General features: G+C 49.6%; 1 protein-coding gene and 1 non-coding gene across 3 annotated transcripts in view; both read right to left on the reverse strand.

The window, feature by feature from the left end:
* The window catches only part of Gpr107 (G protein-coupled receptor 107), a 72,829-nt gene that overhangs the window by 12,283 nt on the left and 44,131 nt on the right, over window positions 1-16,415 (reverse strand). For both annotated transcript variants that reach the window (XM_028756927.1, XM_028756926.1), the window contains exon 14: window positions 14,033-14,076. In XM_028756927.1, the coding sequence (XP_028612760.1) occupies window positions 14,033-14,076 (44 nt within the window). The remainder of the gene's footprint in view (window positions 1-14,032; window positions 14,077-16,415) is intronic.
* Window positions 16,096-16,214, reverse strand: LOC114612229. The gene has a single exon (XR_003709962.1). It is a non-coding gene; the product is annotated as a small nucleolar RNA SNORA76 (small nucleolar RNA).

Raw genomic sequence — 16,415 nt, forward strand, 5'->3', positions numbered from 1 at the left:
GGCTCAGCACACTGAACCTTGGGGAGGCTGGCGACAGGGACTGAGAGTAAGTAAATCAAGGTGAAGACACAAGACTGTCAACTTGTCCTTACTGACTCTAAGGGTCCCAGGGAGTTTTAACAAAGAAGCCAATAGTAAGGCCCATGGGACTCTCAGGCTGTTACTAAGGTCAGGCCAGCAAGTAGTATATTCACCCAGACAGTGGTTGGTTGCAAAGGGCAGAGACTAAGGAGTCCTACAGGGAGCCATGAAGAAATTGAGGAAGCAGACAGCACAGTGAGGAGGGGCTAAGGCCCTGCAGGTCTTAGTGGGCTAATTACGGGGAGTAAGAGCAGAAAGTAACACATGGGCACCCCCAGCACCACAAGCTATGATGTCATACCTCCAGGCTACATAGACATTTTCTGATTTCTGAAGGGAGGTAGGCTACAAGCAGCTCTGTAATTAAGCCAGTGTGCCTCACACCCTCACACCTTCACACCAGAAGGGTCCACTACAGAACAGCATCATGCTATCCAGCACTCCGAGGGATGACAAACGGGTCTTGGAGAATGTGAAGAGCTCCAGGCCATTCCCTAAATCATGATAGCATCATTGCTAATTCCATGACATTACTTAGCACTGCGGCGGACAGGATGAAGCCTCTTGGGCCCCTGGCTGGGCTTTCCTGCTCTGGGGAGTGGGGTGGGGGAATGGACCCCAGAGTTACTGTCCTGTTAACTAGTTTTTTCTGGTCATCCCTGACACACTCTGCCCTGCAAGCATGTATTGGAGTTGAGAGAGGAAAGGAGAGCGCTCGACAGTACAGGCCCAGCACAGCTGTACGGCCAGGGTTCAAACCTCAATCCTGCTGCCTGTTACACATGCGATAGTAAGCAAATCACCCACCCTCTTGGTCTGAGCTTCAGTTTGTTCATCTGTTAAGGCAGGAACAATAACATTTAGCCTTAGGGTTACTGGGATAGCTAGCAGGACAAGACAGGCAGCAAATGGCTCACACTCAGCACCTGGATGCCCTTACAATAATTATCAGAATCCTGTCAGGATTATATGAGCTAGCCTGCATCTAAGGTAGCCACTGTGACTGGTAGAAAGGCAGACTCTAGTAATCCTGGAACAGATGAGGGGAACCGAACCTGGGCCTACCGGCACACCCAGGCTCTCGTGAAGACAGTGCTTCCTGCCGCATGGAACTGATGAGCAGAGGACGAGCAGCCACAAACGAAGCCTCCCAGCATCACGGGAAAAGCAGCCGGGAGAAGGTCACAGCCTGGAATCCCAAGCTTCTCTCTTTACTCTTCCAAAGACTTCCCAAGAGTCTAGGAAGCTGACAGCTTGCTGCTCCCTGGACCACAGGGAGCTGGGGTCTCATGGGAGTGCAAGTTTTCGGAGGCTTGGCTGGCTATTTCTGACTATGCCACACTGGAGCAGCAAATATGGTCAAAGAATGAGCAGGCAAGAAGGAAAACACTGTGACTGGGAGCCAGGGCCTCAGCCACACCACTGTAACTCCGCATGCCTGCTCCTGGCCTATGCATCCTCCTCTGGCCCTGTGCTCCTCATCTGGAGGGAAGCCTTGTTAGGGCAGAGGATGCTGTTCAGTGAACACCAGAGTGGGCCAGAGCTTCATTAGTTGAAGTATTTTGCTTGTTTTTAAGACAAGGGTTTCTCTGTGTAGCCCTGGCTGTCCTGGAACAGGAGATCAGGCTGGTCTGTAGATCAGGCTGACCTCTGAACTTAGAGATCTGCCTGCCTCTGCCTGTGTTGGGATTAATGTTGTGTGTTACTTCCACCTGGCATAAATTGAAGGATTCTTCTGGAATCTAGCCCCGGCCCAGCTGGGAGGGACTAAGGAACATGGCTATAGCTCCAGAGCTGCTGGAGCTCCCCAGGGAGGGCACAGGCACTCTTCTCCTTCCTCAAGGACACGGGCCACAGTGCAGCCTGCAGTTTGGCAGGGCTCCCTTCTTTCTGCCAATGCACATGGGAAGTGCTGCTGTCCTTGCCCAGACGGCCACCTCCCACCCAGTCACCCAGTGACCACGAAGACCAAAGAGTAGGTGACAACTACTTGGGGAGGGGAACAGGAGCCACTTCTCACCAGGCAACAGCAGCTGCTGGTGAGCTGCCTGTAACCCTGGAAACAACCCCACAGCACGCACACCAGGCGAGCCCGAAACTTAGCTGGGGACTGGCGAGAAGGTTCAGGAGGTAACCGGTAGCCTCAGTTCAATCCCCAGAACCCGTGGAATAAGATGGAAATCAACTCCTTAATAGTTCCCCCATGACCTCCAACCTCTATAGCTCATATGTTCCTCCACTCTATTGCATATTCATGCACACATGTGCACACACAAATAATAAAATAAAAATTAAGGGCCAGTAAGATGGCTCAGCAGGTGACTGCTGCCAAACCCCAATCTGACCCCATCTCTGGGATCCACATAGGAAAAGAGAGGATAGATTCAAGAAAGGTACCTGCTGCCCTTCATGACTATCCAAGCACATGCACATATATGTGCTCATGTCTGTACACACACATGAAAAAAGTTTTTTAAAAAATAAAACGGCATGAAAGGAGGGGGAAGTGTTAAGGGTTCCAGAAGGAGTGGGAGGGTGATAAAGGGGTGGGAAAATGTAATCAAAAAATACTATAAACATGTGTGAAGTTGTCAACCAATTACAAATTACTTCCAAAGTGGGTGGCTGGGAAAGTGGCTCTGCTGTTAAGAACGTACGCTGCTCTTGCAGAGGACTGAGGCTTGGTTGCCAGTACCTACATCAGTTGGCTCACAACTCCAATTCCAGGGGACCTGAGCCCATCTTCTGGACCTCAGACTCTCTGCATGCATGTGCATACTGCACCCCACCCCCCAATTATAGAAATAACTTTTAATTCAAATTTTAAAACAAAACTCCCAAGAAGGCCAGTGACAGATCAGATCTGTCCCCAGCTCACTTCCTTTGATAGTTTTGAAACTATCCAAAACCAGTAAGAACCACCTTGATTGTCACTGGCTAAGGAGTGATGCAGGCACTGCCATTTCTTCTGCTTTGTCTCTCAGGCTCCTTTGAGTAGAAAGCCATACTGTCAGTGACGTGTCTGGGAGGAGCCATCTGTCCTGGTGAAGGCTAGCCAGGGACAGCCTGTAAGTGGAGGAGCCCCACCTCAAGCCCAAGGCGGCTTCCCCTCAGCACCAAGCTCTCTCTACCTACACTCCACAGTAAGAGAAAGAGGAGTCCAGCTTCTGACCTGCTGCGATCATGGTTCCTGCTGGTGACTGCCAGCGCCATCTTACAGGCCCAGAACTACTTCTTAAAGTCTTTGGCTCTATGTAAAGAAAGCCTCAGGCTTAAGACCTTCCGCTGGCCTACCACCTCACATCCTGCTCCTCACTGCAGTGCGGAGGCTGAGGGAGGGGAGCAGTGCGATCCCACCTGCCTGTTCTCCCATCTGCAAGAGTGGCAGCACAAGCTCACCCCTCGGGCAGTGGAACTCCCTGTGCATGCAGCCTCCCCGTCACAGCCAGAGAGACCTGGGACAACACTGGCTTTAAAATATTAATGGGGGCTCTATAGCCTTCAGAAGGAAATCCTACCAACAAACCTCAGACAGGTTGGGAGAGTCAGCAGGGGAAAGGGTGGCGACTGCCGTGGTGACAGTTACTCAGAGCACAGAGCGCTTTCTTCTTCAAGCCTCTGGAGGCATGTAAGCACTGATTCCAATCCACTCCTACATGCATTTAAAACAACAGCCCAAGAGATGTCAAAGGTAAATGAGCTGAACCACTAGGTAAACGAACCAAAAGAGTACGCATCTTGTTCTGCTCCAGGCTGTATCGTCAGTGACAGAAATCAAAGTGGGCCAGTGGGACAAGTGGCTCAGGCCGACAGAGGCCCCAGTTTCTTAGGAGGCTGAGGGGAAAATCTAGAGTCTAGAAGTTAGGACAAGCAACTTGCCTCAAAAAATAAATGACTAAAAATTAAAAAGTCTAAAGACCAGGCAGGGGAAGCAGCACGTTTGACTCCTCTTCCTCCTTCCCTCTGACTCCAGAGTCCATCATTAGCACTGCTCGTGGAGGGGCACAAAGGGCTGGTCCAGACTGGCTCTCCGCATCTGCTCTCTCCAGCATGCAGTGTGCAGCCCAAGTCCAGGAGCTCATCAGACCGACGCTACGGTAGAGACTGCAGCCAAGCCAGAGTCCATGTCAGTCACCCCCAGGTCTCCACCACAGACACAACCAGCAGTGAGCTAGGACAAAGGTCAGTCACATTTCTGCTTGCTAGATAACATGGGCTACCAATGTAGGTTAGACTCTGCAGGTAAAAACCCCTGACCTTCCTGAAGCAGTGATTCGGGAAGCATGGCCTGCAGTCCTGAGACACACCAGCAGCCCTGGGCAGCAGCAGGCTAGGAGTGGCAGCTACCATCAAGTGTGCACACTGAGTTCCTGATACTTAATGAAGCAGTGCATCTCAGCCTGGGCTTTGAGAAGCCCCTGGGCTCTGGACTGTGCCGAGCATGACCTTGGGGTAGCATTACTTATTAAGTACGAGATTAATTATTTCAGTGTTGAAAGATACAAGTTGGTAACAATTCAGGAATGTGGGGTGGTGTGTCTGACGTCGAAAACAAAAACACAATTTTTGGTGAATAACATATTAAATATGCTTGTTTTAAACGGGTGTTATGATATATCCTATCAGTCCCTCTGAGCTGTGCTTGAGATTTCTCTAGAGTCCTGAGCCCTTTGAGAGCATGTGGAAGTCCCAGGTGCCCAGGAGCTCTATGGGAGGCGCTGGCAGACACTGTGTAGACTACTGCTGTATGTGCAGACGTCCTGAGAGGACAGAAGAACCCTCTGAGACTTTTCTGGGCACCACTGTGTGTCACAAGAGAAACAGGCACATTCCAGTGCTCCCACAACAACACTGGGAAGAAGGTGTCTGCAAGAGGCTGTGAGCACCTAGGGGAGCAGCTCCAGACCTCTGATGTCCTTAGTGTCATGGGACAAAAGGATAGTGACAAGGTTCTGTGACTAGATCAAGGGATTCACTTCTTTGCCTCTTCTCTCTGAAAAGCCCTGCTGTAAGGGTTCCCACGGCCGGCACTGAGCAGCAGTGCACACAAAGGTAGGGCAGAGGCTCAGCCAGGCTGCATCTAGGTCCAGGGCTGTCCTCACAGCAGGTAGGGGACTCATGAAGAAGTACGGTGGGGAGGTCCCTCTTCTTCTGAGGGCTTCCAGCTGGAGTCTCTAGGCTTCCTCTGGCAACAGCTCTCTCTCACTGACCAGAGCATCATGGCTCCTACTTGGAAAGTGAAAACTGAGGCTGGACAAGTCTGTCACAGAGAAACACTAAAGCAAAGGAGCTGGGGAGATCGTGCTTTCAAACCTCTAAAGCCAGAGCTGTTCCTTGTTCAAGAATGTCTGGTTACAAAGAAGAACAGAGTGTTGTCCACCCCCCAACCCCACCCCCCAGGACCTTAACTAGTTAAGGAAAAGTGCAGAATCCTCCCAAGAGACACTAACTGGTTAAAGAAAAGTACTGAGTATCCACATGACAGGCTAGGTGAGACAGCAGAGCAGCCTAAGGCTTCAAGAACACAGCTCTGGCCACCAAGTGACCACTTAGACACAGCGATGGCTTATATTCAAGTACAAGGACCTGCCAGCAGTCATTACTAGGACATGCCCTATGTGACCTGACGTCTCTTAAATGTCTAAAGTAGCTGGGGTGGCACACTAGGCAGGGCAGGACAGCAGATGTTAGACCGCACAGATCCAAAACCCTTTGCGGCTACTCAGATCTGCCACTGCGGGCACAGCAAGCCATCAATACTCATGGCTACTGTTAAATATAATTCTATTTATAAAAACACAGGGATATAACTGAGCTGTTAAGGTTGTCTAGTGTGCATAAAGCCCTGAGTGTGGTCCTTAGCACCCATAGAAATGGGTGTGATGGTACATGCACATAATCCCAGCACACAGGATGTGTCATAGAGGCAGAAGGATCAGAAGTTCAAGGTCGGCTAGTGAGTCAATGCTAGTCTGGGCTCTAGGAGACCCTATTTCAAATACATAAATGAATGAATGAATGGTCAGGCTAGCAGTGTGAGAGCCGGAGAAACCACTCAGCCACCGAGAGCGAGCACACTGCTCCTGCAGCGGATGCAGTTCCCAGCACCCGAATTAGGCAGCCACAACACCTTGACTTTAGCCCCAGGGGTATCTGCACTTATGTGCATACCCCACACGCCCCCACACGTGCAGTATGTGAGTGCTCCAACAGCCCCTGTCACTGAACCCCCTCTTTTGTAACCTCTGAACGGCAGCCACTGTGCTCTCAGCTGTCTGCTACATCTGCGTGGAACAGACAGGCTGCCCACAGGTGCAAGGGTAGCTAGCTGTCTAGGGAAGCCAGAGGACCCTGTAACAACGACAGACCTACAGCCTCTAGCTGTGCAGTACAAGGTCAGAACTCTAAAGAAAGAAAGGTTCTGTAGCTCCTAGATCTGGGGGTCCCACAGTCTGACACTGCACCTTCTGATACATAACTCAAAATGGAAGCAGTCACACCAAGGGAGGTGATAAGGGTGGGAAAGGCAGTCGAGGGGGTGTCAGGCAGGCTTTTAACAGTGTTCTGGCCAGTAAGATGTCTCAGTGGGCATAGGTGCAGCCAAGCCTGGTGACCTGAGTTCGATCCCCATGAACCACGTGGTAGGAGAGAGCTGATTCTCACGTGTCCTCTAAATATGTGCACAAATACAACAAGGATAAAAAAATATTCTGTGTTCCTGTGAAATTGAAAACACACTCCCTAAAAGAAGCAGACATTCCTTGTATGGACATGACCTCCTTCTACCAGGCCCATATCCTAAAGATTCCATCTCTTGAGCATCACACTGGGGACCAAGCTCCAGCACACGGATCCTTGTGGGACAGAGTCATATCCAAAACACAGCATGATCCACTAAAAACATGAGCAACTGACTTGAAGTGACATCTTTCCAAAGAAGATATACTTGCTCCTAGAAATAGGAGTGTCACCACTAATCCCGAGAAATCATATGAGAAAGGTTCTGAAACAGCACTGCACATTCACTAGAACGCTGTAGGTACTTGTCTCACGGCTGCATCAAAGCCCCTGGCAAAAGCTACTGCTCCAGGACAAGGTCACTCCATCACAGCAGGCAAGGCACGGTGGCAGGCCACTGACCACACTGCTTTCTGAAGTCAAGAAGCAGCGGGAGATGAATGCTGGTGCTCGGCTTGCTCTCTCTTTCATGTAATCTGGAACCCCAGCCCAGGGATGGTGGATCTTCCTACCTCAATTAACCTTATGTGGATAATCCTCAGGGATATTCCCAGAGACTTGTTTCCACAGTGATTCTAAATCTCAAAAGGTCGACAGGTTCAACCAGTCTGTTGTGGGTGACTGATCCCTGCAAGGAGAGCCAGTGGGGAATTGTCTAGATCAGGTTGGCCTGAGGACAATTCTCTCTTGACTAATAGTTGATGTAGAAGTCCCAGCCACTGTAGGAGGCACCATTCCCTAGGCAGGAGGTACAGAACAGTGTAAGAGAGGAGAAAGCTAGCTGAGAATGAGCAAACAAGAATCTATGTGTTGATTCTTTCTGCTCTTCAGGGTGAATGTGTTTTAAGCTCCTGCCTTGACTCTCCCAAGTAATGGACTATAACCTGGAACTGTAAACCTACATTTCCTTTCTACCCTAAAGGCTTTTTTCCAGGGTATTTTTTTCACAGCAACAGGATGAAACTAGAATATATGGCAAACAGTGGATGCAAACTCACTGAGTGGGCGAATGCTGAATGCTGAAAGCTGCTACTCAATCTCTAACACGCCAAAAATCCTCGATGATGAAGGTGCTGAGGATGAGTCGGAATCCTGGCAAGAATTGTAAACTGGCACTGACCTTGTGGAGACGGGGGTGCCGTGAGGCTCAGAAATGCCTTTTGAGCAGATACAACACAGCCGATCTGAATAGTACGTGTAACGATTACAACCATAAAGGACAGCAGAGGGGACACATGGCTGGTGCGCCAGGCCTCCCTGTGCAGCTCATCTGTCCCTGAATGTGTATGTATGTGTACACCCAAGTTCAGAGCAGCACCGTTCACCGTACTCAAGTGACCCTTGACACATGGATGCTGAGAGAAAACTGGCACATGCGTAGCATGCAATACTATTCAGCATTAAAAAGCCAGGAAATTCAGGCCTGGCTACAACATGTGCCAACATGAGGACATTTTGCTGAGTGGAACAAGCTGGACACAAAAAGTGCAGACACCACTAACATGGGGTCCTGGAGCAGCCAAATTCATAAAGGCAGAGGTGTGCGTGAGGGGGAGGGGCATTCCATCAGGAGCCGGGGTGCGGCACAGTCTCAGCTTGGGAACTTAGAGCACTGGCGATGGACGGTGCTGACGGCTGCACAGCCGAGGGAACCAAGTGCGGAACACCAAAGAACTGGACGTTCAACTACAGTTCAAGTTTACTGGGGTGTGTGTGTGCTTCAGGACAGCAGCAGAGCAGAGCAGAGCAGAGCAGAGCAGAGCAGAGCAGAGCAGAGCAGAGCAGAGCTGCTCTGAGGTGCAGCCCTGTGGAGGTGCAATGCACAGTGAGAGTGAGGCATCATGGGCTACAGGCCATACAAAGCTGACAGTGACTGTTCTGGGACTCAGTCCTGGGAGGGGCATGGTTTCCTCTGGGCTGGATAAGCCATCGCAGTGACACAGAGCAGTGATGGTCTGAGTGGTTCTCATGTGGAGGGCACGAGGCTTCTTCTCTCCCTGAGATCCCAACTACCCCTAAGTAAGGAGTAAACAAAGGGCTTCTGCCTGCAAGCCACCCAGGCTCCTTTGTACAGCACCACTAAGCTTGCTGGCTCACCACACTGGGCTGAATTGCCCCTTTGGTTGCCCTAGGCCCTCTCCATTTCAGGTGAACAGATTGCTTCTTTAAGTTTCATCATCTGGCACTCACATCTATAATTCCAGAACTTGTGGGGCTGAGATAGAGGATCATCATGAGTTCTGGACCAGCCTGGGCTACATACAGAGTGAGATTTTAGTCTGGGCTAGAACAAAATCCTGACTCAAAAACAACAAACACCCAAGGTTCAGTAGGTAAAGCACCTGCTGAACAAGAAGGAAGCCATGAAGTTAAGAGTCCCCAGAACACACGCAAGCCAACATAGCCATTCGACATCTGCAATCCCAGAGTGCTACTCTAGCGAGTGGCAGGTGAAGATCCCTGGTCTAGGGTACACAGAACTGATAACTGAGGGGACCTTAGTGGCCTCCACCTGCATGTCATGGTGTACACACAAATGCAGAGATTGGAATGAAAAGCAAGCAACTTAATGTAGACACACGAGGCCTGTATCTCTCCAAACCCTCAAATACATCTACTGCCCAGACAAGGGCTGAGAAGCAGCACCTGTAGGGAGCTGAGAGGAAACAAGAATCATGGTACTGCACAGAAACGGTTATGGAGCACCCTGCAGGCTTCCTGTGAACACATCCAAGTAAGACAGCACCTTGCCAGGAGGTAACTGAGGCTAGCAGACATTGGAAATAAAATGTCTTGTAATGAGGAACACCTCACTGCTGTTAATTTTCCCTTTTGAGGCTCTGCCTCTGCCTGCCTGCCTGTGATGTCACCTGCCAGGTGAACACAGTGTGATGTCATGTATCAGGTGGAGCACATTGTTTCAGTGACCAGCACTGCTCTTTCTCAGACACTGAAGCATTTCCTAGACAGTTATTCACTGGTGTGTCCCCTCTGCATACCCTTGAGGGTTTTAAGAACTAGAAAGCTCATGCTCACATGGTAAACGTGAGCTTTTCTATGCTCTACTCTACAGTCAAAAGTACAACTTGTATCCTGGCAATAAACACTGGGACAATAGCTGTCCTTTTTTAAGACACATGGCTTATATCCCACTACACTGCAGGACCAAGCGTACTTCTACTTTCCACTCAGACACTCTAAGAGAGCGCAACCCTGGCTCACCCCACAAGTAGGTACCAGTAAACAACAACCTGGTGGCCTGGCTGAGGGTAAGAGCACTCGTTGCTCTTCGAGAGGAGCTGGGTTGGATTCTCAGCAACTATGTGGTGGCTCAGTCTGTAAACTCGAGCTCCAGGGGACCCAGTGCCCCTTTCTGGCCTCCAAGGACACCAGGCATGCATAAGGTGTGTGTCTGTGTGTGTCCAAAATACTCAGGAAAAAAAAAACAAAATAAAGTATAATAAATAAAAGAACTTGGTAGTTGCTGTGGTAGAGGCTGCAGCTCCGATCCTGCACAGACATCACTGTTTGACCTTGTAATAGTTTTCTGCACACTAGTGAGGCACTCTGAGCAAAGAGCTACTTGTGGTGGTTTGAGTAAGAATGGCCCGATAGGCTCATATTAACATGGCCTTGTTGGAGGAAGTGTGTCACTGGCAGGAGGACCTTGTTGGAGGAAGTGTGTCACTGGCAGGAGGGCCTTGAGGTTTTCATAGCTCATGCCAGGCCTAGACTCTCCTCTCTCTCTCTGTAGGTCAGGATCTAGCTCTCCAGCACCATGCTGCCATGCCTGCCACCATGTCCCTTGCCACGATGAAACTGTAAGCAAGCCCCCAATTAAATGCTGTCCTTTATAAGCATTGTGGCTTGCGTTTCTTCACAGCAATAGAACAATAACTAAGGCTACTGATAATGGGCTATGAAGCCACTGTGACCTACAGAGCTCCGAGACAGTGTTAAAACCACGTTCCATGGAGAAGCTGCTCAGAACGAGGCCACGCCCCCACCAGCCTGCAGCCATCCAATCAGCACACTTCTCAAGTGGATATAAAATGGAAGGCTCTTTAGAATATTGCTGCTTTTCCCTCAGGAACAGAAGGCAAAAAATGACTAGAGGTAGGGCCTGTCATTCAAGTTATCAGCATATGCCCAAGCCAGTACTGTAAGGTCACGACACTGGAGAGAGAGTTGGAGAGAAGAATCCTGCAGGTTCCAGGGCCAAGCAGTCAGCACATCTTGGCAGGAGGCTGGAGCACAGGGAGCCATTGCACTCTGTCTCACAAGACTCACCCAGGCACCTCAAAGCTGTAGACTGAGAGAAGCCTCAGCATGTGGTGGGAAAGAAAAGGGCAGGCTCAGGCAGCCGTTCAACGCTCTCCTCTGTGCTCTTCAAGTTCAGCCAAAGGGACTCCAGAGACGAGGGGTACACGGAGCCCAACACTCTCAACAGCATTTGCTTGATTGTTCATCTTCACTGCATCTATACAAGCCTGAATCATGATGAAGGTCAGGGGACAAGTCCATGGCTGAAGAGCTGAGAAGAGGAAGTGTAGCGCCAGGCCACCCTGTGCCACTACCTCCTACAACCGACCTCGAAGACAAGCAAGACCCCCAGAGTGACCAAGGGGTCAGAGGACCCAACACATGGGAACCAGCAGCTAGTGTCTGCCCCATAGGCAGGGCCAGACTATGGTGACACTGACCCTGACCTGCTAGCACAGTATGCTGGTCCCCCTGCTTCTCTGTGGGAACATGGCTTCTTTGACTCTGGAAGCTGTTTTTCGAAGAACAGAGTAAAGTCCACACTTCTGGATCCACTCAAAAACACCCTGTAGAGAAGACTCCTGCATTCTGTTACTCGTTCGCCTTTCTCTGGGACAAGGGGTTCTACAGTGTTAACTCCTAGGCTGGGCTGCAATACAGAAGTCACATACTGCCACCCAGTGGAGGACAGAAGAACAGCCTCATGTGACCTTGATCTACGCCAACAGTCCTGATCCCTTTGAGGGTCACCTAAGACCATTGGAAAACACAAATATTCACATTACAATTCATAACAGTAGCAAAATTACTATTATAAAGTAGCAACAAAATAACTTTGTGGTTGGAGTCACCACAACATGAGGAACTGAATTAGGGTTAGGAAGGCTGAGAACCACTGGGTTAACTTTTCTGCAAACTGTCTGGAGGACCTGCTGTGCTATCTACCCAAGGCTAAGCCCTTTCTTGCCATCCTCAACTAGAAGCACTGTGGATGAGTCATCGCAGACCAACCTCCAGTCACACCCAGGACAAGATGGAAGACAAAGTGGGGACAACAAAACGGGCAGAGGCTAAAATGATAAGCAGTGAAAGATGGTTAAAAAAAAAAAGGGGGGGGGCCAAAGGCCATCACCAGGGGACCACAAATCCTAGGAGACAACCAGGCAGAACTTTCCACCTAAGCAACACTGCCTATAGGATCTTAATTTAGAAATACCAAAACATGCAAGAAGAAAGGTAACCTGAGACAGGAGGATCTCTGTGAGTTCCAGGACAGCCAGCGCCATCTAGTGAGACTAGTCTCAACAAACAAACAAACAAAAACAAAACCAGAAAAAGATATCAGGGCTGGAGAGGTGGCTCAGCAGTTCTGAGAACTAGCTGCTCTTCCAGAGGACCTGGGTTCAATTCCCAGCACCCACACAGCGGCTCACAGCTGTCTGTGAGTTACTCATATGGTATATAGACTATATGCAGGTAGAACAATGCACATATGAAATGAATGAATAAATAAAATGGCCATCCTTAATACACTGAGAAAAACCCCTATGCATTACGTTAGAAAAGCAATGTCACCTTTTAATATAATGTACATCCAATACAGCGGGCTCAGAACACTCTCCTCACACTCCCTCTGCCCACTGCAGGGGGTGTGGTGAGGTCCTGGAAGTCACAGGCATGCTGCCCAAACTGCTTGTACTCCAGCTGCTGAGGGTGTGATGGGGAGGGGAAGAAGAGAAATGCATGACAGAAAGGCTGTATCTCAGTACAGCTGAGATAGAAGAGCTGGCCCTGGGCACCTGTGGAGACCACTGGGCTTGGACTAGGCTCCAGCCAGGGCAGAGAGCATCTCCTGTACCGGGCTGCCCAGCGTTGAGAAGCCTGGACAGCCGTACGGGCTATTCTGGGCCCAAGCTGAACAGAACATAAATAGCCAATGAGCACAGTCAGGTCTTGAAGAGAACTGAACCCTCAAAGCCAGGACTCATTTAATTCAATGAAACCTGAGGACATGGTGGAGGGGAGGGCAGCTCAGTGGTGACGTACATGTTGTACTTCATCTCAACACCAAACCCACGAAACAACCTCAAAAGTAAGATAATGTGATATAAGTTATCAAGCCTATGAAGTGATTTATAGCTAGTATGTCTTCCATATTGTCTAAAATGAATCGATACTTTTCTAACAACAACTGCTCAGTGATGAAGTTCTGGGGTGCAGCCAGGGGAGCAATCTCATGTGTTCTAAGAGCTGTTCCTCCACCCTGAGGGGCAGTCCACAGACTGGTGTAGACCAGAGACACACAGCTCTGCCGTCGGTCTTAGCACAGGTGGAAAGGCAAGCTTGCCTGCAGTCATCAGAGGACAGTGCTGGACACCAGGCAATGCAGAGGCTCACTGGCCTGAGTCTCTCACTGCAGAGAAACAAGGCACACACTGCTGCAGCAGCCAGAAGGAAGCTGCACGCTGCCACCTCCACCTCCAGACCCAGTATTCCCACAGACTGCTGCTCTCTGACCTTCCCCAGACCCCAACAGTCCCTCCAGAGACAGGATTTTCTACTGGATTTGGTTTTGAAAGGTGAAGATCTTGGACCAGGAATGGTAGTACATGCCTGTAATCTCAGCAAGCAGGTGGATCTCTGAATTTGAGGCTAGCTTGATCTACAGAGTAAGTTCTAGGACAGAGAAACCCTGTCTTGGAAAATAAAACAAAATTTTTTGGTAATTAAAAAAAATAAGTAAAGATCAAAATCACAATGGAGAGCAGAAGTGACACACAGTGACTGGCCAGGCCTCCCTGTAACTCAGCACCTGCTTCCTGACCAAATCATCCCTGCTGCCCCACAGAGCGAGTCCCACCTCTGCCTATCCTGCCCCCGACCCTATCCCGGTTGTCAGCAGGGTGAGCGTCAGTGCAGAGCGAGGAGCACAGGGGCAGCAGACACTTGCCTTTTCCATCTGTGGCTGAGGCTTCTTGTAAATGCCTGATTGACCTAAAAATAACCATGTGGAGATAAAGGTTAGTGGGCAAGCCTGCATTCTCTTCTATTTCTGGCTCTAGTAGCTTGGGACCCGAGCCCCATTATAAACTGAAGGCTTTGGACCAGATGACTACACAGCTCCCTCCCTAAAACAAGCTATCTGTGTCAGTCCATCCTTGGCCATTTATGGTGCTCAGGCTGAGAGAAAGATGCCCTCTGCTGGCAGAATCAGAGCCAGCAGGAGGGGTGAGAAAAACACCATCACTTAACTCTGCTTTCATTCCCCCAACTCCAGTCCCTCAGGACAAGCAGCGCTGAGTAGCACTGCCAGGCAGGGAAAGGACCCAAGGAGAAAGTCACGGCTGATTCCTAGAAGCTGTGAAGATCTGGGGCTTCCCATGAACTCATTGCACTTGGTAAGTAAGATTCATAGACCTGGAAAAGGCCAGTCTCTGGCAACCTTTTCCAGGCTATGCTGGGATAACTAACCACCATCACTACAGTCTAGGCAGGGACGTTAACATTATTAAAGACACCTTGAAGACAGGCACTGAGGTGCAGGTCTGCAATCCCAGCACTTAGGAGGCTGACACAGCCCCTGCCCCTGGCTGAGAGTTCAAGACCACCCTGGGCTAACAGTGAGCATCAGGACAGACAGAGCTCCACAGTGAGTCCCTGCTCAAAGAACAAGACATAAAATAAGAAAGCCTTGGAGCTGTCGGCACAGTTCACAGCCACAGGGGAAAGCCTGTGCAGACAGACAAGGAAGTGCAAGGGAAGTGAGCCAGGGCTCCGCAGGCAGGGCTCGTTCTAACACTGACCTTCTTATTTATAGATAAACCACTTCTAAAGCCTCAGTAAAATACGCCAGAACTCCTCCAACTTCGTGAGAAATGAATACGTCAATGCTATTAGCATAAAGGTAATTTATGCTAGTGCTGAACCAAGGCTGGCTTAATCAAGTATTTCAAAATGCTAATAGTGCTATTTATTGCATTTAAATCAATGTGTAGGTGTGTACATGCACACGTATGGAAGGCAGAGGACAATTTGCTTGTATTGGTTTTATCCTTTTCTCGTGTGGGTTCCAGAGATAAAACTCCATCTCACTGGCCCACTGATGCTGTTTCTTCTATATTTATTAAAATCTCATCTCTTGCAGCAATTTTTAGAATGTGTCCCATAAGGGATCTTGTCATTAGGTACTGCTCAGTGCTGAATCAAGCTCTATGCTTATGGTGGTTTGAATGACAATGACCCCCACAGACTCATACACTTGAATGCTGTGGCTCCAGCTGGTGGAACTATTTGAGAAGGGTTGGGGGTGTGGCCTTCTTGAAGTGGGTGTGTCACTGGAGGTAGGCTGTTTTAGTTTGGGTTTCATTGCTGTGAAGAGACACCATGACCAAGGCAAGTCTTATAAAGGACAACATTTAATTGGGGCTAGCTCACGGGTTCAGAGATTCAGTCCGTTATCATCATGGCAGGAAGCATGGCAGCATGCAGGCAGGCACGGTGCTAGAAAAGGAGCTGAGAGTTTTACATCTTGGTCCAAAGCCAGTCAGGAGAAGATTGGCTTCCAGGCAGCTAGGAAGAGGATCTTAAGCCCACCCCCAAAGTGACACACTTTCTCCAACAAGGCCACACCTCCCAAGAGTGCCACTCCCTGGGTCAACCATATTCAAACCTCCACATAGGTTTTAGGTTGAGTTAGTGCTCTCTGCTCCCCAGTCACAGATCAAGACATGAAGTCTCAGCTACTGTTCCTGTGCCATGCCTGCCTCCCTGCTGCCATGCTCCCAGCTATGGTGGTCATGGACTCTAACTCTCTGAAACCATAACCCTCACATAAATTCTCTCTTCTATACATTTGGTCATGGTATCTTATCATAGCAGTAGAAAAGTAAGACAATACTCAGATGGGACCCTTGTTGTTGTTCCAACGACTGTTCTGGGTAGATGTTTGAGCTGCCTGCTGCGGGCACACAGCAATGCAAGAGGGAGACTGCATAGTAATGAATGGTCTTTCCTCCATTTCTTTTGTTTTTTAGGGCGCCTGTAATGGGCAGGAAGCCCCAGTGATGTACCAGCAATTGCTATGGTGGTGCGGCCTAACCCCTCCTGTGGCTTAGGGGACTCAAAGGCGGCACCCAATTTCTTTTTTGAGACAGGATCTCATGTAGCCCAGGCTTGTCTCAAAATTGTTATGTAGCAGAGGATGATCTTGAACTTATGATCCTTTTGCCTTGACTTCCTTCATGCTGAAATTCTAGATGCACTGCCCTGCCATGTGTATTGTTGTGCTGGGGGAAGGAATCTATGGCTTCAAGCACTAGGAGGAACGTACTCTG

The sequence above is a fragment of the Grammomys surdaster genome, unplaced genomic scaffold (genome assembly GCF_004785775.1).
Source record: "Grammomys surdaster isolate TR1022 unplaced genomic scaffold, NIH_TR_1.0 126133, whole genome shotgun sequence".
Classification (NCBI taxonomy): Eukaryota; Metazoa; Chordata; class Mammalia; order Rodentia; family Muridae; genus Grammomys; species Grammomys surdaster.